Source organism: Rhinolophus sinicus, linkage group LG02 (assembly GCF_036562045.2).
Source record: "Rhinolophus sinicus isolate RSC01 linkage group LG02, ASM3656204v1, whole genome shotgun sequence".
Taxonomy (NCBI): Eukaryota; Metazoa; Chordata; class Mammalia; order Chiroptera; family Rhinolophidae; genus Rhinolophus; species Rhinolophus sinicus.
In genome coordinates this window covers 146,814,773-146,840,776 of record NC_133752.1, presented here as the reverse complement: position 1 = coordinate 146,840,776, position 26,004 = coordinate 146,814,773, and the positions used below count along the sequence as shown (strand labels likewise).

Below are 26,004 nucleotides of genomic sequence, written 5' to 3'. Positions count from 1 at the left end.
CCCCCTCTCCTTCTTGTGCCCTTTCCCATCTCCCCACCCCCTGCTTCTCTCTCCCCATCCCTCTTTCATCTTTTCATTCTTTCATCTTTCCCTATATTTTCTTCTTCCAAATCTCTCCTTTCTATCTCTCCATTCTCTTTCCTTTCTCCTTTACCTTCTACCCTTCAGCTCTCCCTTTCCACCCACCTGTTGTCCTCCCAGCCCTTCTTGCTTCCCCCCCACCCGGAGGGGCCCTGAACCTACCAAGGAGCCCTCAGCGGCAGAAAGTCCCCTGTCAGCAGAATATGTGCTGCTGCTGATTCAGTGTCTAATCTCCCAGGCGGAGGTGGCAGTGGCGGGGGGCAGGGAAGCGGGGACATGGAAGATGGATGAGGAGTATAAGAACAAAATGGCACGGACACCAGGGACGGGATCCAGGCTGAGTGAGGTTCTGGGGAGCAGACCCAGAGCCCCAAGCTTCAGCCCAACCCCACCACCTCCAGCTGGTCAGTCAAGTGAAAGAAGTCCTTTCTGGGTATGGAGAGCAGGCGCCATGGGAAATGGAAAGGCAGGGGCGGCAGAGAGAAAGTATTGGAGGAATCAGAGAAATAGGGATCCAAAGAAAATCAAAACAACAAAGGGCATTGATAGAGGGCTGACCCTACGCAGTGCCACCTGCCCTCAGTTCCAATACGGACCCCAAAGCAGCCATACTGCGCTCCTGAGTCTGGGCCACAACGTGGACGGTGTTGGGGTCTTGACCATGGCTACCACAACCCTCCCTCCTTCCCTTTTAGGAAGTACCCTATCTGACCTTTGGAGTTCACCCAACCTGACTCAGATCTACTTTTTGGAGGTCCCATTCAGCCCCCACTCTAGGTCACGTGCATTTGGGATCTTTCACTCCTTCCCACTGGGAAGTTCTTGCCACTTCCTGCTTCAGTTTGAGCCTCTCTCGGGAGGGCAGAACGTACATCCATCCAATATGTGTTGTACGGGGCCCTAGGAAACCAAACAATGCTCAACTCTTTGAAGCATAATCAAACCCAGGGATGGCAGTCAGTTCTCTCCTTCTGCAATGATGTCAGGCAAATAGATTTCAGATGGGGCAGCTGGGGTGAGACTCAATTTCAACCAGAACCCGGCGGTGCTGAGGGTGGGGAGATGCCAGGATGGGGCAGTTAAGTCCTCTGAAAGTTAAGGGGAACCTCACGGGCCTGAGCAAGATGCCACCTGGCCTTGTGGCCAGGGATGCACAAGAAAGCCTTGGAGCCTTCCTCACCTGCCCCTGCCCTCCTCACCCCAAGGCCAAAGTGGCCATCTGCTCCTGCTCGCTCCCCTGTCGGCTGCTTTGATGCAGAGCTTGGTTATTTGCCCAGGGATTTATAGTAGGAGGCAGGACAGCAGTTAAATCCCCCAGCCACAGAGGTAAATCAGTTGCTGCGATGGGCTGGAACGAGGGAGCTGTCGGGCTGGGAGGCAGCACAGCAGGGCTAGAGAGGAAAACACTTGTCCCTGCTCCCTGGGGTTGGCAGCCAATAAATCCCCTCAGGCACCGATTAGGGCCTGTGGCCTGACCGGATCTTGAGGGCTGTCAGTGCTGGTGGCAGAGATTACACCACCAGATTACACCAGCACGGCAGGGCAGCGCCACAGAAACAGGCTGCCGCTGAGGAATGGGATGGACCACAAGAACTTGTCAAAGCAGCTGGCCTAGTAGCCGTGAGTGGGAGGCTGGATGGAACCTGTTCCCCAGGAGCCAGGTAAAGCAGTGTCTCTGTTGTGGAGGGCAGGCTCTCTAGAGCCAAAATGCCTGGGCTCAAATCCTGGCTCTGCCTCTAATGAACTGGGTAACCGTGAGCAAATTACTTACTTCCCTGTGCCTCAGTTTCTTCATCTGTAAAATGAGGAAGAGAAGAGTAGCTACTTCGCAAGTTATTGTGAGGATTAAATGAGATGATATGCAAAGTGCATAGGTCAGTGCCTGGCAATGTACAGTTCGTAGCACGGTCACACAGAATGAGCTCTCGAGGCCGGTTAGGTCTGGTCTTATACAGAGAGAGAAGGAACCAAATGACCTTTGAAGGAATTTAGGAGTGCCAAGATGACGTCAGAGGGGTAGCAGATAGGGAGAGGGGGATATCATTTTGTGAGGGGTATAAATGTCTAACTACTACATTGTTTTGTACACCTGAAACTAATAATAAAAAGAGAGAGAGAGAGAGAGAGAGAGAGAGGGAGGGAGGGAGGAAGGAAGGAAGGAAGGAAGGAAGGAAGGAAGGAAGGAAGGAAGGAAGGAAAGAAGGAAGGAAGGGGGCTCTTTTAACCACTGGGAGAGAAAGTGAGCACATCTTCTCCCAGGGCCAGTATCAATTCCTGTGGTTAAGAGCTCAGGCTCTTTAGTCAGACAGGCTTGCATTTGAGTTCCAACACTTATTAACTGTGAGACCTTCAGCAAGTTATTTAACTTCCCTACCCTGATGGTCCTCATCTGTAAAACGGGTCTGATAATAATATTTACCTCACAGGGTTATTGAGAAGATTGCATGAGATCACATATAAATTAAGTGTTTAGAGGTGCCTTGTCCATAGTAAGTGCTCACTAAATGTTAGTTTTGTTATCTCAGCACGCGAATGAGTGAATCCTAAATCCAAGTAGTGAAGCTTATGGAGAGAAAGGAGAGCAGGGATGAAGGCTGGGGGCAAGGCGGGGCAGAGGGGCAGCGGGCAGGGGGCAGAGGTACAACACAGAGAGAGAGCCAGAAAATGGAAGAAGAAAATGGAAGCAGGCGAGGAAAGATAGGAGACTGGGAGGCAGAAAGAGAGAGAAAAGGGAGTGGCACAGAGAAGAAGTCAAGGGAGAGCTGGGGGGAGATGGAGGGAGATAGAGGAGAACCCCACAGGGAGAGGACCGGATGGCAGATGGTGGGGGGGAGCATACGGGATCAGAAGAAAAAATGAACGGAGTCTCAGAGCAGGAGTCAGGGAACTGGAAGGCGGACAAGGGGGGCTGTGGGGAGTATTGAGGGGAAAGGGAAACAAATAGAGTGGCTAAGAGAGAAGGAGAAAAGAGACGGGAATATAGGCGGAGAAACAAAGGAGGAAGAGCCCTATGTGGAAAAACAGCAAGCCGGAGCTGGGGCAGCTTGTTACGCAAAAATGATTCCGGGAGGACGCTGCTCCACTGCCCCCTCCCCAGCTTCCATTTTCAGCTTGGCTTCCCGGTCCTCCCGCCTGCACCCCTCCAGCCAGCCTCTACCTTCTCAGCACCACGCCTCAGGGCATTTGAGGCAGCAGGGAGGGTGAGGGGCTTGGACTCTGCTCAGCAGGAAGGGGAGGAAGGAAACAGTCCCCAAAGCAGAACAGAACTGAACCCAGGGGTCCACGCCTCCTTCTGGCAACTCCCTCTTCATTAGCATGAAGAACGGACAGTGGGAAAGAACTGCAAGATTGGAATAATAATCATAGCAGCTAAAGCATTAGCATTTTGCAGTTTACAAAGTATTTTATAAGCCCTGAGTCTGACAATACCCCTTGTGATATATTACCCCCATTTATTATTACCTTTATCATCAACCAGTTACAATGCTTACTACCTGCAAGCACTTCACACGTGTTAACTCTCTGATTCCTGACAATGCTATTATCCCCATTTTATGGGTCCTATGCCCCACTCCTTCACCTCATCTCTGCTTTCCCCTGTCTTTGCTTGACCCTCTTTCTATTCTCCCATCATTTCTCGCCCTCCCTTGATTCCCCTCTTCCAATCATGCTGCCTCGCCAAACTTCAAATTGTGTTTTTGTTCATCGCCAGGCAGTCCCCCCAGTGACCAGCAGGAGGATCTGGTGTGATGGCACAGGATTGACACCCTTCATTTGGGGGCCAGTTGGAAGGTAGCCACCAAAAAGAGATCACACAGAGGCTGAAGGGAAATATGACAGTATCTTCAGAGACGCCATTTTCCCCCCACTTCCCTTCCAAAATGATCTGAGAGGATCTACCATATAAGACACAGACATAACAGAACCAGTAACACACCCATGAAAGAGTAGGAACAGATAAACAAGTGGAGAAAATGTCCCCGGAAAGGAAACCTAAGGATGGAAAGCTATTACAGAGAAACCCAAAACTTAGCCCTCTGCTTTTTCTAACACTGAAAATGAATGAAACTAGGTAGGAGCTAAAAAACCTCCTCCCCGACACCGGAGGTTCCTTCACTTGGTCACTGATCATGTACTGAGCACCTACTATGTGCCACACGTCAAAGATGTGATCAACACCAAGAACACAGTCTTTTCTCCTCACTCTACAAGTTCAAGGATATTTTGCCTGAGATGTGGTGGGCGTGTTTGCTATAGAAGAACTGCCAGGACTCTGGGCTGCAGACTTTAAGAGCAATGAGGAATGTAAAGGTGGGAGGCCATGGGACCCAGGGAGAGGAAAGACAAGCATCAAGTTGTCCCAGAGCTGAGAAACCGAGGCTGAAGTATGATGGTCCTTGGACCAGCTTCCTGTCCGCAAGTCCTTCAGGCCCCTCCCACTCCGGCCTGCCTGTCCATCTATCCACCTGCTGTGTGATGCTGGTGACGGCTGCGCCTGCTCATTGGCACACGGGCACAGGGATCATCAGGAACCAGAATAAGTCAGATGAAAATAACACCTCATGCTCTCCCACAGAAACAGTCTGCCCTCCCTGCTGGCGCAATTTCCAACCTGCAGGAGGAATAAACACCAGTAAAAGAGTGACAGAGGACAGCGACATACGGGGAGGAAAGACATGGGTCCCTGTCAGGGAAAACCCCAGATTTTCAGGGGAGGCTCCATCCCACAATCACAAAATTGCTGCCCCTTCCCCAGCGGCCAGGAAAAAGGGCCTACACCCATACATGCCTGTGTGTGAAATATGTGCATGGTAAACTTAAAAGTTGGTTTTAGGAAGGCTGACACCTGGCTTGGCAGCACTGGAGGTATCCAGGCACATGGCACTGGTGATATGCCCAGGGCACCACTCCCAGGTCTTGGAACACGTTGAGGGGGTACTGAGTGGTGGGTGAGACTGAAGGCTGAAGCATAATCTTGAGCAGGTAGGTGGGGACCAGCCATGCTGTTATCTGCTCAGCTGCCATGAAAAACTGACCTCCTTATCTTCCCCTCCCTCTCCCTTTCCTGAAGCATAGATTGTCTTCATCAGAGACTCCTGGGTAAAAGAACCTGAATTAGGCAGACGTTCATAAAACTTCCTATATAACAAAACGAGCTCTTTCCCACGTGGGAGAAAAAAATACTCACCCCCAGCTCCTCCCAAACCTCTCATCTTTAAAACCTGACCTAACCTCCACTGAGTACAGACAGGCTGACAAGACAGTTCCCAGAGAAGGGGCCCTCCACGGTAGGTCAGGTAAACCAGGAGACAAGGTCTTTTCCAGAAGCACATCTTCTAAATACACACTTCTTCATGACACTCCCATTCCATGGCTCCCTAATGCATACAAAATAAACCTGCAAGCACAGCAAAGTACTGATTCCTCGGATCGGCATTTAGAGCCCTCCTCCATGAAGACTCACACTGAGCTCCTACAGTTTCTCCTTCCTCCATCACTCATCTTCTCCCCAGCTGCTGGTCCCCCTATGGTTCAAGGAACATGCCCTGAACCATCCGGCTTCCACTCCTTTTGGCCTGCAATGCCCTCTCCACCAGTTCCTGGGGCTCCCATAGGCTCATCAAAGTTCTCCCTATCTTCCTCCAAGGCCAAATTCAAACCCCAACTTCTTTCACTCATGCAAGTTGTCTCCCTCCCCCTAGACGGGCCTTCTGCTTCTTGTTCCCCTGTACGCCAGGCGCTGAGAGGTAGTATGGCTAATGTTCATGGAATTGAAGGAAAACTCCAAACCTGTTCTCTGTCAAGCTTTCTTTTCTGTGACTCCCAGGGCAGGGGGGTTTCAGAAGTAAGGGGCCATTCAGGGACATGGAGGTGGCAGATGTCTCCAGAGTCCCATCCCCCAAGTCATGGGGTGACAAGTCCACCGCAGGAGATACTTCAGGTGCTCCCAGGTGGACGGGTCCTTCTGAGGGGCTTTGCGGGCTGGTAAACCAGTGGTGGTAGGCTTCCTTTTTCCCTTTGGCTCCTCTCTTTTTTTACTCTCTCTCAGGCTCTCTCAGTCTTCATCATTCTCTTTCTCAATTGTTTGTGGGGTCCTTCTGCCTGAGAGACACCTCCACTTATAGCCTTGCTACTCAAACTGTGATCTGAGAACCAGCAGCATCAGCATCCCTGGAAATGTGCTAGAAATGCAAACTCTCAGGCCCCATTCCAACCTGGTCGATCCAATTCTCCAGTTTAACAAGATCCCCTGGTGGCTCGTGCATGCATTAAAGTTTGAAACCACCAGTTCAGAGAACCAGAAAGGCCAGGCCAGGGGCCCGACAGGGAAGCTGAATGCCTAAGACATTCATTCATTCACTCATTCATTCATTCATCCTTTCAATAAATATTTAATAAGCACCTACTGGGTTCAAAGTGTCATGCTAGGCATTGGAGGTAACATGGTGAATGAGTCAGACCTGGGTGCCCAGGCCAGACGAGATGAGATGAATATTTCCCAGCTAGTTGTCCCAGCCCCCCCGAGTGGGAGGGAGGCTTAGGTCAGGAACAGGGGTGCATTTGACTGGAGAATCTCTCAAGGCCTTGAGGCTGGTGAGGGATCCCTCCCAGCCCCCAACCCAAAGACAGAGAATCAGTTGGTGAGACAGAAGGGAAGGAGCAATGAGAACAAGGCAGAACGCAGAATACGAAGAAACAGAGAAGATGGAAATGAGGAAAGGGGAGTTTAAGACAGACGCCCTGAGTGCTCCTGGCCCCTTCAGAGACACATTGTCTTCCTTCTTGACCTCCCCGTTGAGTGCCCCCTCCAGGACAGCACAATGCCCCCCATCCCGACTCTTGGCAGATGGCCTCCCACAATAGGAATCCTCAGCACCCCTAGGAATGGAAAACAGCCACCCCCGCCCCAGCACACTCCACGCCAGAGGTTCAGAGGGAAGAGGACAGGTCACACCCATGAGAAGAGTGACTGAGGCAGGTGGACTGGTTTGAAGGGCACAGGAATAGTAAGAAGCACACGGACTCATGGTGTGGGGGCTTCAGGAGACAGTGACTGGTGCGTGGAGAACGGTCTGTAAGGGGAAAAGCAGGGGAGACCTGCCAGGGGGCTGTTGTGGTCAGCAGTTCAGGAAAGACAAAGTGTCTTGGCTAGGATTGTACAAGTGGAGATTTGGAGATGTGGTTGGATTTGGGAGCTACTCGGACGATAGGACTCACAGAGCTTGCCTATGGATTGGGTATGAGAGATGAGGAAAGAGAGTTAAAGGAGATGCCCAACGGTTGGGTTTGGGGCCTGAGTTACTTAGTGGATTAGGGGAACCCCAGGTGATCTGGAGGGGGTCCTAGAAGCAAGGGTTAGAGCAAGGCTTGGAGGGAAGGAAAGACCTAGGGCATAAAATGGGGGGAAAGGGGGTCTATATTGGGAAGCCATAAGGAATGAAAGTGAAGAGATGGGAAAAGAGTCAGAAGATTATTCAGGGATCCTTTGTTCAAGTTTTTTGAGGGCTCAGACGGCTGTAGACAAATTATTTCCACTGTCCTCCTTAGAGTCCTCCAATGCTATTCTGCACATGGTGGGTGTAATCAGGTGCTCAGTAAACTTTTGTTGCTTGTGAGAAGTGATCCAAAAGGCAGCATGGGTCGGTATAAAGAGCATTCAGCTATGTCTCAGGATCCCTGGCCACCTATTGGCAGAAGGACCTTGGACAAGCCACTGTCACTCAGGGCCTCAGTTTCCCTAGTCACAAAGCAGTAAAGGCAAACCAAGATCTTCAGGTCCTTTCTCAGCCCAATTCTCTTTCCCTGCCTCTATGACCAGAATGCTGAGCTGCAGGAGGCTATGTCGGTCCTTGAGCAGGGATGGCATGAGATGGTCAGTCTGGCTGGTGTGTGGAGTTTGGAGACTAAAGCCGAGGTCCAGTGAGTGGGTTGAGGCCATCTAGATTTAGGCCAGTGAGGGTCTGCCCACCAGGGTGGCTGGGAATGAAGAATGATCAAGCCGAGAGACCCCCTCACCCCATTCCCAGATCTTCCTTGCTGTGATGTTTCAGCATTTTTTTGTTTTTGTTTTTTATTTTGTTTGCAACTGCACAACTTCTAAATGTTGAAATGCCTGGACCTGGTCATTGAATGTCCTTTTTTCCCCTATCTGCATTCATTCCTTAACGACTCTCATTGTGTCACTAATGACTCCCAAATTTATATCTCTGGCTGGGACTTCACCACTAAATTCCAGACCTGGATGTCTATCTGCTTACTAGACACCTCTACTTGGATGCTTAACAGGCATCTCAGACCTAAGTTGTCCAAAACTGACTCCCCCCAAACCCAGCCTTCCCTGCAGCATTCCCCATATCAATTCATGGTGATGCCACAATTCTGGGCACTCAGGCTAAATCCCTTGGTCTCACCCTGACTGCACCCTTTCTCGCATACCCTCCATCAGCAAATCTGGCCCATAAGCAAATCCGCTGGCTCTCTCTGCAAAATACATCCAGAATTTGACCCATCGTCCCCACCTCCACTGTCACCTCCTTAGTCCATGCCACCATCGTCTCTTACCTGGTACTGCCATAGGCTTCTAACTGGTCTCCCTGCTTCTACGCTTGTTTTCTCAATCTAGTCTCAATAGAGCAGTAAGAATTTTCCGTAAAAATACAGAGCAGATCATGTCCCTCCACCGCTCAGAACTCGCCCGTGACTCCCCATCTTTCTCAGAATGAAAGCTAAAATCTCGCTGTTTTAGTCCCTCCGTGATCTGGTTCCCATGACCTCCTAGGCCTGTCACTTCTCTCCTCTTACTCGCTCTGCTGCATGGCTGTTCCTCCGACACACCACACACGCTCATATCAGGGCCTTTCCCCTTGCTGTTCTGTGTCAGGAATGCTCTCCCCCAGAATCTGCCTGGGCCTGTAGCATCTGGCAAATGGCAGGCTCCATATGGTGAGGGGCCTGAGCAGGGATGAGAAAGGGAGTGAAGAGGAAGAGGAGACAATGGAGTCTGGTCCCGCACAAGAAACAAAATGGCTTGTCTTGCTTTCTCTGCTTTCCTCCTTATGAAGGACTTGCCCCAACCCTGATTCTTCAGGCAGGACCCCAATCTCCATCCAACCCTCTGAAGAGGCCCAAGATCTGATGGCATCACATCCCTCCAGTACTCTCCCAGAACTCCTGAAAAGGGAACGCCTCGGTCCCCTGGCGCTGAATGTGCTCAGCCTCCACAGGACGTCGGGGCGAATGGGTCTCTTCCAAGCCTGCGCTCGGGATGGGTTTACTTCCACCAGAGTCCAGCTGGGCCTGAGCCCATCAAGGGCACGACGCTGCCCCTCTTCCTAACCTGCGCGTCCTTTCCTTCCTCTGCCCTTCCCATTAGCACACATTTGGAGACAGGCTGAGGAGCGAAGGCTGCTGTGATGAGGCCACAACCGTCCAGCGACAGGCCTCTGAATTGTGGGGAAAGGCATGGAAACCGGGGTGGAAGGGTTTGGGGGTGGGAGGATGCCGAGGCCAGAGACACAAGGAAACTGAAGCAAAGAGAAACAGAAGTTGCCATGAGACGATGATTCTGAGAAAAGGGGAGAGGCCATCAGCCACGAAAAGGGGTCACAGTCAGAGGCAGAAACGGGGAGAGAAGCAAATACTGACAGATGGCAGGAGCTGGAGACAGGACGTGCAAGAGAGAGGGACACCCAGAGAGAGAGACAGACAGACAGGCGGAGGGAGTCAGAAACACACCAGAAAAAAGACACGAGGAGCAGCCAGACGGGCAGGAAGGCAGAGGCTACCCAAAGAGACAGAGACAGAGACGCAGAGGGAGAGAGAGGCGCACGGACAGACCAGAAGGCTGCAAAGAAGGGGGGGGGAGTGGAGGCGGGAGTGGTGGGAAGCGGCGGGCGCGGGGCGGGTGCAGCGGAGCGGGCGGGCGCCGGGAGCCGGCTCGTAAAAGCCGCGCGGAGCGGGGAAATTGCCGCCAGAATCGCTGAGCTCCACAAAACGCCGCCCGCGCGGCCCGCCGCCGAGCCCGCTCCAATCTCCAGCCTCATCGCCGCGCGGGCTGGTTATGCATTTAAATGTTATTTAATTGGATTGCGGAGGAGCTGGGGGCCAGAGCGGCCCCCGCCCCCGCCCCGCACGCTCCGCACGCCCGGGCTGCTCACCTCCTCCACAAATCTGTTTTCCAAGTCACAGATTGCAGTGCACCCCCTTCCAACACGCTCCCCCCATCCCTGCGGCTCCCCTTCGTGTCTGGGCTCCTTCTTCTGTTCTCCCCTCCCCAGTGGAGCCAGAGGACACTCAGAAAGACACAAGTCCCATGAAGATGCATGAAAACGCAAAGGTTACACAAAAGTACTACAGACACGCAAAGACACAACAGTAGCAAAAATGGGTCGCACTAAATTACACAAGTGTCCATCTGGGAGATTTAAAAAATGCAGACAAAAAAGATCCCCATGGATCACAAAAGCACACAAATGCATGCAATACACTGGAGATCTACACCTGGGAAGGAACACATCACACTGCCCGTTGGAATGGTTCTTACAAAGTGACACTACCACACACAGGAACAAGATCATGCTAACTCACTCAGTGACCTCACAGGGTGACACACAGACCTTCCTCAAAGCTGGGGAAGAAGCAAAACACATTCACCCTCACACTGGAGCAAAGCCATCACCCCAATCACTGCACTGTGTGCCTTTCCAGGCAGGATTGGGAGGCAAATCCTTCCTTCAAAGACATCTTGTTCTTCCCAGGCCACAGCAGAAAGTACCATCTGATGAGGTTCTGCATCAATCATTACATTTCTTAAAGCTGAGCAAAGAAACAAAACAGCCAAAATTGTAACAGGTAGGCTTGAGGGTAGACACCAGGAAGGCCTCCCTAAGAAGACAGAAAGTTTGGGGTCGCGAGAGGTGAAGCTGGACAATGGTGGGAGGCTGAGCTTCTCCCCTGTCAACTGCAATCCGAGAGCCATTTTTGCAGCGTGGACTAGGAGTTAGCACCATCAAGGTAGACGGAGGGACAAAATGACCTGCTGAGGCATGTCCTCTACACCCTCCCAACCAGCAGACAGGAAATTGCTGGCCTGAAATGATAAGGGTCAAGCTGCTTCAATTAACGAAAAATGGAAATGGCAACCCGGCTTGGCACAGGCCACCGTGCAGGACCATTCTGGGCTCTCAGCCACCCCTCTGAAAGCTGGGCCTAGAGACTGACATCAGACTGAGCTCCTCGAGCCGGATGTAGGGGCAGATGAATGGGCAAGAAGATATGCAGGAAAATGTTATTGCAGTTGTTTTGTTTGTTTGGTTTTGTTTTTGACATAATGAGGGTCAACACAGGGAGGGGGAGGAAAAAGGAGAAAAAGTTTCCCCAAATTCATTATAATTTAACCTTGATTGGTAAGCTTGGGCTGGGGCCAGGCTAGCATTAAGGTCTCTGTAGAAGAAAGCAATTCAGCTTCCCCAAAAGCAGTTTATTTCTGCATCATCTGATGGTCATAGCTGGGAAGTTTACCCATGTGTCTAACCTCAATATCTCATGCTCCAATTGAAATGATTTCCTTCTTTCAAGCATTAGGAAAAAATAGAAAACAGCTTGCCTACATTCTCCTACACGGGAAAATTTAAAGAGTAGAGACTTAGTCGGGGGTAGGCCGCAATCTCTATTCCCTCCCTGCATTCTACTTATCTTTTCTGCCCAGCTGTACCCAGGCTGGGTTTCTGGTCTTTTCTGGTCCAGCACTTGGCAACCCTGACGCAACCTGCTGCGGGTTTGCCATCTCAGAGGTTCACAGAACAATAGATGAAAGAGGAAGCTTCACTTCCCATCTCTCATAAAGCCACACCCAACCCTTGGTTCCTGCCAATTCCTGCCCCTCCCCCCCATCTTGTGTTCTATCCCCTTGCAGTTGGGGCAGAGAAATTCTTGGAGAGATCTGACACAGTGGCCCCCTTTTCCTGCAGCCACTCCATGGAGGTAGCAAGACTGAGCAACTGATGAGAGAAGTCTCCAGCCACTGCCGTCTCACAGGCACACACCTCCTCCCCACACTCCGAGGGCTAATCACTCCCTCAGTCAGCGTGCCCAGAGCGCCGCGTTGAGAACTTGTTCACAACACGTTTTCAGTTTGATTTATACTATAATTATATGCCTGTATCTCCCAGCACCAGACAGCGAGCAACGTGAGGGCAAAGAACCACCTAATTCACCTCTGTCACTCCCTACAGTGCCTAGCGTGGGGAATGGCACACAGCAAACATCAATAAACATTTGTTGAACTGAGAAAGGAAAGTGAAGGACCACACAGTGGTCCAACTCAAGACTCAATGTTCCTTTAAGCCATCCTGTTTCAGTAAGGGAAAGGAGAGTAGGAAGGGCCTCTTTACTCCCCACATTCCATCGCCCAGAGTCTCAGAAGCACCCCCACCCCAAGCACAGCTTGGCCTCTATCAAGTTGAGTGTGTATATGTGTGTATGCACGTGTGTGTTGGGATGGGCCTTTTAAGCTTCTATCACCCCTCTGAACCAGAATTTGAATCACCATCCCTAGGCAAAAGCCACAAACTCCGGGGACACTCGTGTTCGTGCATGGGCAGCTTTGGTAAATCTGCACGACCAGATTCACGCATTCCTTGCACATTTGTCCTGAACACGTATTCTGTGCCAGGTGTGGGGTTCACATTGGGGAAAGGAAAATAAGAGACCCACTCCTTACCTTCAAGGCACCAGAGCAATCCTGCCTTAATCTTGGCTGCGTATCTGTAGCCCAACGAGAAATGGATACAAAGCTGCACACATCCCAAATCAAAATCTCTTAAGTGGAGCTGGGACACTTGTCTTTTTTCAAACCTCCCCTGGTGAACTGATTCACAGACAAGGTTGTAAGCCACTCATCTCTAGATCAGTGCTGTCCAAGAACTTTCTGCAGTGATGGCCTGTTCCCTATCTGTGCCATCCAATCAGTAGTCACTAGCCACGTGTGGCTACCGAGCATTTGAAATATGGCTAGTAACAAAGGAATTGAACTTTTTGTTTTATTTATTTTAATTAAACAGCCACACGTGACTAGGGTCTCCTATATTGGACTGCAAAACTCTAGATGGTCCAAATCACTTCAATTCAGCTTTAAAATATTCTCACAATACTGTTTTATAGCAGCTAAAGTCTCCATTCCCTTTGGCTCAGGAGAAAACAATGAGCTTCCCCTGCATAAGGAGATTCTTATTTATACTGAAGAAACTGCTCTATAATGAATTGGGAGGAAGGGGCCTGTCTGGTGAATTGAGTCCTGTCAGCTAGCTAAGCCACCACACCAGCCTCCAGCCCCCAGAATGGAAACAAGGCACTCCTGAGTACCCTCATTAGCTAGAGGTTGGGGGACAGAAAAAGCAGTGACATGACTTTAGGTACCTATCATGGATTGAATTGTGCACCCCCCACCAAATCATATGTTGAAGCTCTAACTCCCAATATGACTGTATCTGTAGACAGGGTCTTTAAAGAGGTAACTAAGGTTAAATGAGGTTATAGAGTGGGGCCATAATCCAGTATGACTGGTGTCCTTATAAGAGATACCAGGGAGTGGCGCACAGAGAACAGGCCATCGGAGGACACAAGCCAAGGAAAGACGCCTCAGGAGAAACCAAACCTGCCGACATCTGCATCTTGGATTTCCAACCTCCAGAACAGTGAGAAAATAAATTACCGTGCTTTAAGCCACTGTCTGTGGTGATTTTTGTTATGGTATCGCTAGCAGACTAGTACAGCCCGCTTGGGGAAAGGCAGGCCTGGGACCCTAATCAGCCTCTCCTTGACAAGATGCACCCCAAGAACTGAGGGCAACAGCCCCACTAGAAGCCAGATCCAGCAGTGACTCTGCCATACCTGTCTTCAAATCATCACCCTGTTCACTGCTATTCAAGTACCTCTATGCACTGCCCAACTCTACTCCCACCATCTCATGTGTCTCACCCCAATTCTAGGCTTTCACCCGGACTCTGCTATCCCCCTAGGACGTCTTCCCTACACATTAACCAGCCCCCCCTTTCCATTCCTGACCCCAATGCAACTACACTGCCTCCTATATGGCTTGTCCCTTCATCCCATTTGTGCGTGTACACCTATTACCGGGTGTTGTAGGTGGGCGTTGTGTATCACACTTCTCCCACTAGACTTCAAATTCTCAAAGATTAATCTAGCATTCAAGACCCTTCAGAAGTTGGCCCCAACTTCCCTCTCCAGCTTTTCCTCCCAATTGGGCCAAGTCAATGCTAATCTACTTCCCACCCCTGGAGCATAACAATGCTCTCCTCTAAGCTCTCCAAAACTTTCTCACTGAGGCCACATGAAATGCCACCTCCTCCAGAGAGTTTTCCCTTTTTTAGCTGACTGCCTCAGCTAAATACATAAGAGAGTAAGGGCATCTATCTCTGTGCAGTTATTGCACAGTGCCTCGTCCAGTGCTCTGCGACTTGGGGTACTGACTACTTGGCACTGCAGCACTGACAGCAGAGAGGAAAAGAAGTCTAAAGCATGTGGGGTGCAAAACTGTAATGCAATTCTGATGCTAATTACCCGCAGTTAGCCCACACTCCACAGGTTTAAGAGCAAGGTCCCAAGTAAGATTGCCCTCATTTCAGATGCCAGCTGCAAGTTCAGGGGACCCGAGGCCACGTACACTGCTAACTGGTTACAAATTCTGGAGTCCCCATGACCCCCTCATGTTCAATAATTTGCTACAATGACTCACAGAACTCAGTAAAGCACTCTACTTACAATTACAGTTTTATCATAGAGTATCAATCAAGCCCAGCCAAATGAAGAGACATATAAGGCAAGATCTGGGTTCCAAACACAGCTTCTGTGTCCCTTCCCCACAGAATCAGGACACATCACCCCCAACACGTCCATATGTTCACCAACCAGGGAGTTCACCAAAGCTTTGTATCCAGAGTTCTTAGGGTCTCATTGATTGAACCCTAAGTTCAATTGTAGGTGCAACTAAGTTCATAGGCATAATTGATTGAATCATTGACCACATGACTGAACTCAATCCTCAGCCCCCTTGTCCTCCTTGGAGGCCAGACTGGTGTCACCTGGCTCAAAACCCCAACCCTCTAATTACACGGCTGGTCTTTCTGGCGTGATCAGCCCTCATCCTCCAACTTCAGCACAAACTCAGGTGTGGTCTGAGGTGTCCACCATGGATAACAAAGAAATTCCTATCACTTGGAAAATTCCAAGGATTTAGAGGCTCGCTCCAAAGAACCAAGGACAAAGGCCAAATTCTTTATTATACAATGGAGGGGGGGGGGGGGCCTTGGGAAGTTAAACTAAAAATCTTACTCATTTTGAAAGCTGGAGATAACCTGTCCCAGAAGATAGGGTCCATCCCTGTATTCCTCATTAAGGTGGTCTCAAGCAGGACCTGCTGTACCCCCAAACTGATTCACTCTCCCAGCCCTTTCCAAAGGGGCACACCACCTAGCCATGCAGCAGACATGCGAAGTGAGTTAGCTGGAGAGACCACACTCTCACCCACCCATCCCCTGCTCCCCACAGTGCCCTGTGTAACAGATAAACCCCTGGAAGGCCCCTAACAGAGACCCTGCAGCGTTGGCAAAGCAATTGGAGATCTCCTCACACCGTCCCCCAGCCTACCCAAGAGAACTCTTTGCAAACAATGAAGACGTAAGAGGAGAAAATCTAAACTATCACTTTCTAGCCTTGACATACAAGAGAAAAAAAGGGACCAACACAGAAAGATTTAGGAGCTTTTAATGCTTAGACTGAAAAATCACAGGCTGGGTTTTTCATAGTCATTGGTCCATCTCTGGGAGGGCAGGAGTCTGCTCCTCACCCAGGCCACAGGTGGAGGCCCAGACCACCCCTGCTGCCCAATTGCCCAGTGGAGGGTCTTTCCCAGTAGTGCAGTGACTCCCCACCCAGAGGCAAGCAAGAAGAGGTATAAAAAGCACCACATGCCAGGCACCACGCAAGTCCCCTTTAAGTGTTATCTCGGTTAGTCCCCACACCAACCCTGTGAGGTAGAGACCCCCACTTTAAAGATGAGGGTCCTGAGGCTTGGAGAGGTGAGTCAACTTGTCCAAAGTTGTAACGTTCACAAGTCTCAAAGCTGGGATGTAAGGCCAGGTCTTCCAGCCTTTCCCACTCTGCCACATTGAATTTTCTCTCTGATCCAGCCTCAGTCTTCCATAAGAAGTTCATTCTGAACACCCACGCGCCACGCTTTGTCTGGTCCTGTGAGGACAGGGGTCCGCTGAAGGACACTGTGCTACGAGAACGGGTGCGGATCCCGGCAGGATTTTTTCTCTAAAACAGCAAACCTCAAAAGTTACTCAGCTGATTAGAGGCTCCCAAGGAAACAGTGAAGTAAGCACTTTGTAGGCGCTGAGTCTCCATGGAGTTAAGCACCAGAGGACCAAAGAGGCGATGTCCGAAGGAAGGGAAGAAAGCAGGAATCAGGAGGCCAGAATTAGTGTCAAACTGTCAGAGCAGGTCCCAGCAACCAGGCAGCGAGACCTTGCTGCTCCAGTCCAGGAGGCGTGTCATCATCTGCTGGCCCAAGAATGAAGTGGGGGGCCTTGCAAGTGTGCAGGGCCCCAGGGCACTCATTTTGTTAGCAGCGGCAGCAGGCCCAGCTCATTCATTCTTTCCTTGGCCAATGCCTCCCAACCCCTATTGGCCTGCGGGCTCCGGGGTGAGGGGTGCAGGAGCCCTTCCACCTGGACATCGGGCATCAGGCCTGCCAGAGCCCGCCGTGCCCGCTGCTCCGCCAGCCGCCCCACGCCCACCACCAGCCGTACCCCCAGCAGTTGCACCTGCCGAGAGAGGGCAGCGTCACAGAGCCCAAGAAACTGCTCTCGCTGCTTGGCAGGCAGCTCAGCGGGGGTGAGGTTGCGCCCACTGGGAGCCAGGAAGAGCAGAGGACACAGATTGTGGACGAAACAGTGACGGAAGAAGACCTCGGGCTGTCCACAGAGGTTCCGGAAAAAGCCCCAGAACCGGGCACCGCTCACCTCTGACTGTGGGCACTCCAGTCCCAGCACTGGTCGCTTAGGGTGCTCTTGGGGAGGGGTCAGCACAGCGCCCCCAATGCCCAACCAGTCCCGGACTATACTCACTTCCCCAAAGGGTACCTGTGGAGGAGAGAGACGTGAGGGCTCAAACTGGAGGACTGACTCCTGGGCTCTGAACCAACTGACCCCTCCCCACCGTCCATGAGGATGTAGCCTGGACACCAACAGCCCCGCCCCAACCCCACCACCTTCACCCAAAGGCCTGAGACAAGGATTCCTGGACTTGAGTTTGATCCTGTTCCTCTTTCTCCAGTTTTTCATTGTGGACTGTGGTCCAAAAGACTCTATGTGTTTGTGTCTACCCCCACTCACCTCTGGGACCACACAGAGGGGGTACATGGGGATATCTGGCCCTACACAGGGCATGAGTAGCAGTATTGAGGACCGATAGTCTGAGACAGAAAGGCCACCAGGGTGAGTGGCGGCACAAGGACAGGGCTGACCACTGCTCTCTGGGTGCCCTCTCAGCCCCAAGCCTCAGGCTGTCATTTCCATCGATCATCATTGATCATCTTTCATCCCCCAGTTGGGGTCAATAAAAGCGATTGAGCCTCCTGCCCTGAAGCCTCTTCCCCTCCCCCACCTACCAAGCACCCCCACTGAGAGGCAGTCACTCATCCTGAGGTCTGAAAGGAAAGCAGGCAGGGCCTGGAGCCTGGCTCTGCTCTGAACCTCTCCTCAGCTAAGCAGCAGAAGCCGGGTTGCCTGAATACCCCGCATCTCTTCCATACCCAATCCTGTCAGCCAGTCTCTCCTGAGGACCCAGAATCCGGGTCCCCCTCCTGATCCCAACCACATTCCAAGGAGAGGGGAGATCCGGCAAGGTAAGGGAAGGGTGGGGCTGGCGGAAGGCCGGGCTCTCAGAGGCAATTAGTGGACAGCTCACAGGGGAAACGGAACTACCATTAATGTGCTTGGTAACTATGGGCAGTGAGGCCGGGGAGTGTCTGAGACCACAGGAGCCAGTGTGTGTACTGGGAGGGGCTGGGGGCCTCCACACCCGCACGAGCACAGCACATGCAGCCAAGCCTCCAGCTTGGAGCCTCCCACTCCACCCTCTAGGGGCAGCCAAGCCCTTTACCCCAGTCTGGGCCATGCCAAAGGGTCCCGGGTTCATGCCCAGGAAGAGCACTTCCTTGGGGCCCTGGCAGTAGCGTGTCACGTAGCTGTGATGTGGCTCCCACGCATACTCCACAGGATTGTAGACAATGCCCACAGGCTCTGAAAACTGCAGTTGGCTCAGCTCAGCATTGAGCCGACGCTCCTCCTCCAGGAAGCCCTCAGCCACGCTTTGAGGGCAGAGCTGAGGCTCCATCAGGACACCTGCAGGCTCATGGAGAGGCCCCGGTGGGAAAGCCTGGGGCACAGCCATGTCATCATCACCTGGAAAAGAGATGGACAGAGGCCCCCCTCAGTCCTAGAGTGGGAGCAATCCAGGCTGGCCGTGGCCCCTACTACCATTTCCTGGGCTCAGAAGAGAATGTGTCGTCCATCCCCCAACCTCTAGGAAGGACTGAGCTCATCTCAGTTCTTGGCAACAAAAGGACTCCTTCCCTCCCCATTTCAAGTATTCTTCATTCATCACCTGGTGAGAATAACCCATAACCACCAGCCAGCCCCCACTGCAAACCTCTTTTCTATCAGGCACAGGTCTTGAGTCACTAGTCCCTAGGCCATGCTAAGCACACGATAAGTTTCCAATAAATATTTACTGGTGGCGAACTTTCAGCACCTTTAATGTCACCCTTAATAAAACAAGCCCAGCCAGGGTGGGTTCTGTCCAGGAAACCAATGTGCTGGAAGAATGAGATGCAGGTGCAAAGCCACAGCCCAGAGACTAATTACAGAGGGCTAATTACAATAGCTTCCAGGTGGTGAGCAAGTGCTCTGCGCCAGATACACCTCACTGATCCTCATAACAACCCCATGAGGTAGGTATTACTGCTCCCATGTTACAGGTAAGAAGACTGAGGCTCAGCGAGATCAAGCAGCTTGCCCAGGGTCACACAGTTAGCAAGTCATGAAGCTGGGATCTGAACCCAAACTACATGAGGCAAGGCTGTACTCGTAACCATCCACGTTGTTCCATCAGCCACTCTGCTAATTCTACAAAACCCTGACCCACAGCCCAGCCCAGCTTCTTGCCCACATTCACGAATCTTTAGTGGTGAGTAGGATGATTATCGGCCTCAGAACAGACTCTTACAAGCTATGTAATCATGGCCAGAGCCTCTGATTTTCTCACTGAAATACTAAGAATAATACCCGCTTAATATTAATATAAGGAATAGAATGAGACGTTACATGTATGGGGGGAGGAGCAAAGGCGGAAGGGAAGAAGCAGAAGAGAAAAAGGGAAGAAGTGGGGAGGAGGCAGACGGAACACTCCAGCGAGCTTTGTAACCTGCAGAGGCCATTCCTTCCAACCTTCTTTCTCATCACTCCCATGCAAACCCAGTGTTCCAGCCTAACCATTCCATCCACTTTCAAAATGACTTTCCTACCCCAACACCCAAAACTTTGCACGTACCATTTCTACAAACCCAACCAACCATACTCTTTGAGTCAACCAGGACTGTGACTCCACTCTCCACACATTCAAATTATACCCACCTTGCAAGAAGCAGCTCAGACCATCCCTTTGGCAAAGCCCTCCCGCCCTCAACACACTCCAACAGTTGCCATAGTTTCCCAGCCCCACCCCACATGAGTAAGCATGGCATGAGGCCTGAGAATCTGTATTTTAAACAAGCTTCCCCAGGTGTTTCTGATGGTTGAAGGCTGAGAACCATTGTGTGTCACCATGATTAGTGGCTTCTTCATGAATTCAAACATTGCCCCTCCGCCCCTGAATAGACTTGAGATCAGAAACCAGTCATTGTTCAATTTCCCTCCATGTCTCTAAGGTCCTAGCTCTTATTAGGTAGTCAACACCTGCTCAGCTCTGTCCATCCCTGTCGAAAACTACCCTCTACCAAGGAGCCTTTCCTGATGGACTCCTCTCCACTTCTACATTGTGAGTTCACTGACGGATCAGCTGCCCACTTGTACTCTGCTTGCTTCCCAGGGCTCTGTGAGGCTCTGGGTGTGTTTCCATCACATACGGACCTCCCATACGGCAGGGACCATGGTTCTTTCTCCCTCTCAGCCCCTTGCCCAGTCAAGAGTGACCTCTTCCCCAAGATGGCAACTTGCTGAAACAACAGCTTCACCCATCAACCTGTTCTCTGACCCTAGCAGAGAGGAACAGAGAGAAAAAATATGTAATCAGGGACCAAATTTAGAACTCCTTCCCTAGATTGAGCTCAGAAATCTTTAACTGTTCTGTCCTGGTGGCTACCCAGAGCCAACTGGGCTCAAACACAAGCAGAGAAGGAGCTACAGAGAACTCAAATGTCTCAGGAGCCGTTACTTTAACATCTCCCCATGCAGCATCAGCATCCGTGGATTGGCTGCTCCAGCTCTAGGATCTCTGTCAAGTCTTAAATCGGGCCCACCCTTTAACTTTAGAGACCTATGCTGGAGACAGACAGGCTGGGGGTACACAAAATGACAAGGCCTTATTTTCAGTGTCCCAGAGTTTTAAAGCCTGATCTGACAGCAAGAGCCACAGACTGTGTGTCATTTGATTCAAATTCTAGTCCTGGTTTCAACTCTAAGGTTCTCTTAAGCAAATCATTTAACTCTCCTATCTATGAAATGAAAATGAGAAATTCCACCCAACCTACCACCCGCAGTTAATTTATTTTTTCAATATTTATGAGTCTCTTACATGACAGGTACTGTGGCAGTCAGTCTCTTGGTGAGGAAAAAATTCAAAATGAATAAAACGTAAGCCAGGGTCATAAATTACTGTGAGAGGACAGATAAACAATTCTAATACACTGTGATTCAAGCTTTAATGTCTGGAACAAAATACTATGAGAGCCCAAAAGAGGAACTTGGAAAGTGACCAAGAGCCAGAGACTTAAGAAACGTGGAAACTTTATAAATTACAGTGTCACATTACATTAAGTGCAGAAGAAGCGAATGGGGATTCAGAGATAAGTCTGGCCACCTAGTTTTTCTGACACTAAATCCAGGAAGTGAAGAAAGAATCGAAGACACTATCCACTCCCCTGTCCCTTGGGGGCATTCCAGGAATCCACAGGGACAATCAGCAAATCCTTAAACCAATAATAATAAAATAACAGAGCATGGCCTCGAAAACACCACTTCATCCTTCCAGATTCCAAGGCGCCGACACTAAGGCTCGGCAGAAAATCTCCGCGTTCGCCCACGGGCTCCGCCTCGACCCCGCAGGCCTCCCCGGCGGTTTCGTGGGTTCGGCGCTCCCTGCCTCCGGGCGAGCCCCAGGCAGTGCGAGGGACCCCAAAACACAGACATTCCGACACCCCGCCCGCAGGCGACCGAGAGCCCTGAAACCCCTCAGCTTGCCCGGTGCACGCCACGTTCCCACACTCCTACGTCCTCACCTGGTCCAGCTCCCCATCTGGTTTCCGGTTCCTTTCCCAGGCCCCCGAGCGCGGAGGACAGTGGGAGTCGTAGTCCACTTTGTTTAGGGAAGGAGATTGGCGTAGCCGCGGCCACTTCCGCCGGAAATACTCCATCGCCGGAAGGCTCGCTAAATAAGCACTAAGCGATGCTGGGGGTTGTAGTTTATTATTTACTTCAGGGCTCAATCAAGAAGACTTGAAAAGGGAGGGCCAGACTCTATAAGAACCTCGGAGATCCTGAATTCTAGCTCTATAGTGTATCACCCTTACAAAAATCCATTCACAACACTTCCCAAAAGCATTGCGAATCAAGGAGCTTCAACCGTCCCCAATCTCTCAACTCACTTGAGGGTATTAACAACAGCTAAAGACCTTTTGTTGTTGTTGTTCCAAGTCAAGTCATTGTCCTTTCAATCCCAGCCAAGGAGGGTGCTGTTCAGCCTCAAGTTGCCATCCCTTCAGTCTTAGTTGAGGAGGGCGCAGCTCAGCTCCAGGTCCAGTTGCTGTTGCTAGTTGCAGGGGGCACAGCCCACCATCCCTTGCGGGACTTGAGGTATTGAGCTGGCAACCTTGTGGTTGAGAGGACGCGCTCCAACCAACTGAGCCATCCAGGAACTCAGAGGCAGCTCAGCTCAAGGTGCCGGTGTTCAGTCTTAGTTGCAGGGGGCGCTGCCCACCATTCCTTGTGGGACTGGAGGAATTGAACTGGCAACCTTATGTTTAAGAGCCACTGGCCCATGTGGGAATCGAACTGGCAGCCTTCGGAGTTAGGAGCATGGAGCTCTAATTGCCTGAGCCACCGGGCCGGCCCCTAAAGACCACTTTTAGCCCTCCTTTGTAGCCTACCAAGGACTGTAGATAGAGCATCCACAGAGGCACTTCTGGCATCTCCTAACAACTCTTAATAATGGCTTTGAGACTCTTCCATCCCCCATTACTGTCCAAGCCCCTGTTTCCCTGGCTTTGCCATTTGGCTTCTCTCACTCCTCTGCCCTGCTATTTGCCCATCCCTATAATCTCCTATCCTTCTCAATCCTCCTCCTCTGACACTACGTCCAGGACACTTTCCCTGACCAATTCCAATCCCATGGCTTCACTTAACAGTCCATTCCCTCCCACCTCCCCAACCCAATACCAATATTCAAAGCTGTTCCACACCTAGTTTTGTTCTTGTCCTCTGTCTCGGTCTGTTTTGGTGCCCTGACTATAGGACTTTCATTAGATTGGAAGCCCCCTAAGGCCCGTTATCTTGTAGCTTCCCAGCCCTATCCCCTGCACACCTCAGTACAGCCATGACTGAGATCAGGGAGAAGCAAGGTCTCCCTACAGGCAGTAAGGAAGGAGACCAATAAACCCAAGAACAGAAATAGGTGAGAGAACAAGGATGCTACCTCCTTCCCAAGACTCCCCTGTTCTCCTACCAAAAGACAAAAACGTAAGGGTGTAGCAGGAGCGTCAGGGAACTATGAGCAGTGACCCTCTGATACAAAAGGTAAGAAACTGCTACCGCTCTTGCAAGATTTTGGAAACTGAATTAATCATACCCCCCACAAAGTGCATTGTTTCCTGAGTTTTCATCTGTGCCAGATTCTTTCCCCCTCTGTCTTTGCCTCTCTCTCTCTCTGCCCATGTAAATGTATCTCTATCCCTAATCTCTTGTAATCTGTGTGTGTGTACATCTATTTCCCTAGCTCTGCTTCTTTCTCTGGAATGACTGAAATAAAATTATCCTGAGCTTCTAGAACTGACAACCCCCCACCCCCAGCTCGTCTATCTCTGTAGATCTATGCATTTGTGTTTCTCTGAACAAAAATTAGTGGGGAGGAGGACCACACTGTGGTGTCATCTCATTGCTTAAGAATTCTAGGAGCCTCGCCACCCCTTAGACAACCCTCCCGCCCATCCTACCCCTCTGCCGCTTGCTTGCCAGGCACTTCCAGTTTATCATCATGGCAGCCCCTCCACATTTCAAGTCTGCTTCTGGCAGGACAAGAATGAGTGAAATGAGTGACAGGTAAGTGGAGACTCCCTCAGGACCCTCACCCTCAATTTCAACTTCCTGGAAGAGTTGCGTAACTGTTTCTGTCCCTGTAGCCCATTCACGCCAAGGAGCCCAGGGATAAGGATTTCGGACATAGGAAGAAAATGAGTCTTGGGAAACCCACAGTGAGTCCCTATAGCTGACCCCTGAGGGCCTTCTCTGTCTTTAGTCCATGCTACTCCTCCCCTCCTGATGAGACTCTCTGAGGGAAAATGGAGGTGAGGCGCTCCATACCTCCACGGTGTGGAGTGCTTAGAAACAGACACCCATAAACTTTCAAGAGATGGAGCCTCAGAGAGGAAACTTGGGCTGGGGCGGGGCCCTCCCAACCTGCTTTGTCCATGTCTTAGTCTCCTGGCCCTCTGGGAAGTCTCCAAGGGACTGGCTGACTGATTTATGGATAGAGCCTTAGGGGCAAGAAGAGAAGCAGACCCAGGCTGTGGCCTGGAAAGAGCCTAGAGAGTTGAATCACTCCCTAGGAGCTAGCCAGTTCTGGGACAGGGTCCTCTGCCACCCACCAGCCTGCTCCTGGGGCCCTAGACCAGGCTGTAAGGGGTTAACCTGGGGCTTGTTTTCCTTTGATTTCCGAGGGCTGCCAGAGCTGTGTTGGGCCATGAGCGCCATCTATCGGCCTCTCTAGGTCATAGCTCTGATTCCCAGCTCACTTAGGCTTCTAGGCTGATCTTTCAGCCCTTCCCCTGTCTCTTTGCTACCTTGAGTAGGAAAGAGGAGTTGTCTAGCTTCCGGGATCCAGTGCAGAAATAAGTATTTGGGATTGGAAAAGGTGATGGCCATGTTTCCCCCTTCCCCAAATATCAGGTATCATCCATGTCAGCTCCTGCCACCTCTGGCCTGGAGAAGGTTTTTGTATTTGACTTTCAGTGTAGCCATGTTCCCCAGCTCCACTGCACTAGGCAGTTGCCCTCTCTCAATCAGCCCAATAAACATGAAAAGAGCATCGGAGAAGAGAGACGACATAGCAGAGGCCTTTAGAGTGTGGGCTGTGGACCCAGATAGCTTAGACATGAATCCCAACTCTGCCATTTACTAGTGGTGGCCTTGGGCAAGTTACTTAACTTCTCTGTGCCTCAGTTAACTCAATTGTGAAATGGGATAATCATTGTAATCCATGTCTTTTGTGATAATTAAATTAATTAATTACATAAGGTTCTTAGCATGGAGTCTAGCACAGAATTGGTGCTCCAATAAAGGTTGGTTTTTGTTGTTATGACCGTGTGGCCAGGGTCTCAGGCAGATGCTAGTCTGAGAACCCAGGATCCAGGCCATAGGGCCATGTGACACACAGGCACAGAGAACAAGACTGGGCGGGCAACTCATCCCAGGCGATTTCCACAAAGACAATGACCCATAAAGGCTAGGGTTGGGAGCTGGAAGTTCAGGACTGCAAGGCAAGTACTTTTCAGGTCTCCAAGATCACCAGATGGGGTGAGGGGGTCAGAGAAATAAAGAACTTGAGGTAAAGATGTAGGAAAGAAAGGCATTAAGGAAGAGGCATTAACTGGCCTTTAAAAGGACCCCAATTTAGGGAAGTGGAGCAAGGTCCCTGATGTGTGGGGATGAGCAAGGGCCACTGCATCCGAGGACCTATCCTCCTTAGTACAGGCACAAAGTCTCAGGCTTTGATCAAACCCCTCAAGCTTCCCAAGATGTATCACAGCCCCATCCTAGCTCTGTGGGAACTTAACCCTCAATGTCTTTACTCCAGTCTGGTAGGAAGAGACTCACAAATGGAAAAAGCTATCTGCAGGTCCTAGAGGTCCCACTCCCACCTCCATCCACCCGGAGAACCAGGAAAGCCAGGCTGTGAATTCATCTATTTGTTTATTAACAGATTCAGCCATCTGTCTATCTGTCTTCTGTACCTCTGCCTTCATCTACCTTACTGGGAAATGGGTACATAGGATTCTTCTCCAAAGGGTAAGAGTGAGAAGCAGAGTGACACTCTCTCAGTTAAGACAGAAATGCACAGCCAGTGGGGTCCCTGATCCATCCTCACCACACCACCACCACCACCTCAGCTCCAAGGAAGCAAAGACCAGCTTTATGGATTGACGGCCACTTAACTGGAGGCAGGTGACAGCTTCTAAGTCTCCCTAATTCAGGTGTTCTCCTTCTGGGGCCTGGACGCCTGGGTCCTAAGGAGAGATGCAGGGACAGGCTGGATGGACTGATTTGCATCGCTTACTTGGGAAGCAATTATCGGAGGAGCTGTCAGCTCAGCGAAGCTCTCTCCTCACTAATCGGATTTCACCAGAGCCCC

The 26,004-nt window shown here is 51.0% G+C and overlaps 1 protein-coding gene across 2 annotated transcripts; it reads right to left on the bottom strand.

Annotated features, from left to right (window-relative positions):
• Positions 1–15,846: 15,846 nt before the first annotated feature.
• Positions 15,847–21,766, bottom strand: SMUG1 (single-strand-selective monofunctional uracil-DNA glycosylase 1). 2 transcript variants are annotated; one of them, XM_019724410.2, is made up of 3 exons: positions 21,662–21,766; positions 18,268–18,569; positions 15,847–17,246 (listed from the first exon to the last, which is right to left on the bottom strand). In XM_019724410.2, the coding sequence occupies exons 2-3, from the start codon at positions 18,556–18,558 to the stop codon at positions 16,719–16,721; spliced, it is 819 nt and encodes a 272-aa protein (XP_019579969.1). In that variant the 5' UTR covers positions 18,559–18,569; positions 21,662–21,766; the 3' UTR covers positions 15,847–16,718. The 2 variants fall into 2 exon arrangements, with proteins under 2 accessions (XP_019579969.1, XP_019579970.1); XM_019724411.2 differs by lacking the exon at positions 21,662–21,766 and adding an exon at positions 20,959–21,655.
• Positions 21,767–26,004: the final 4,238 nt, after the last annotated feature.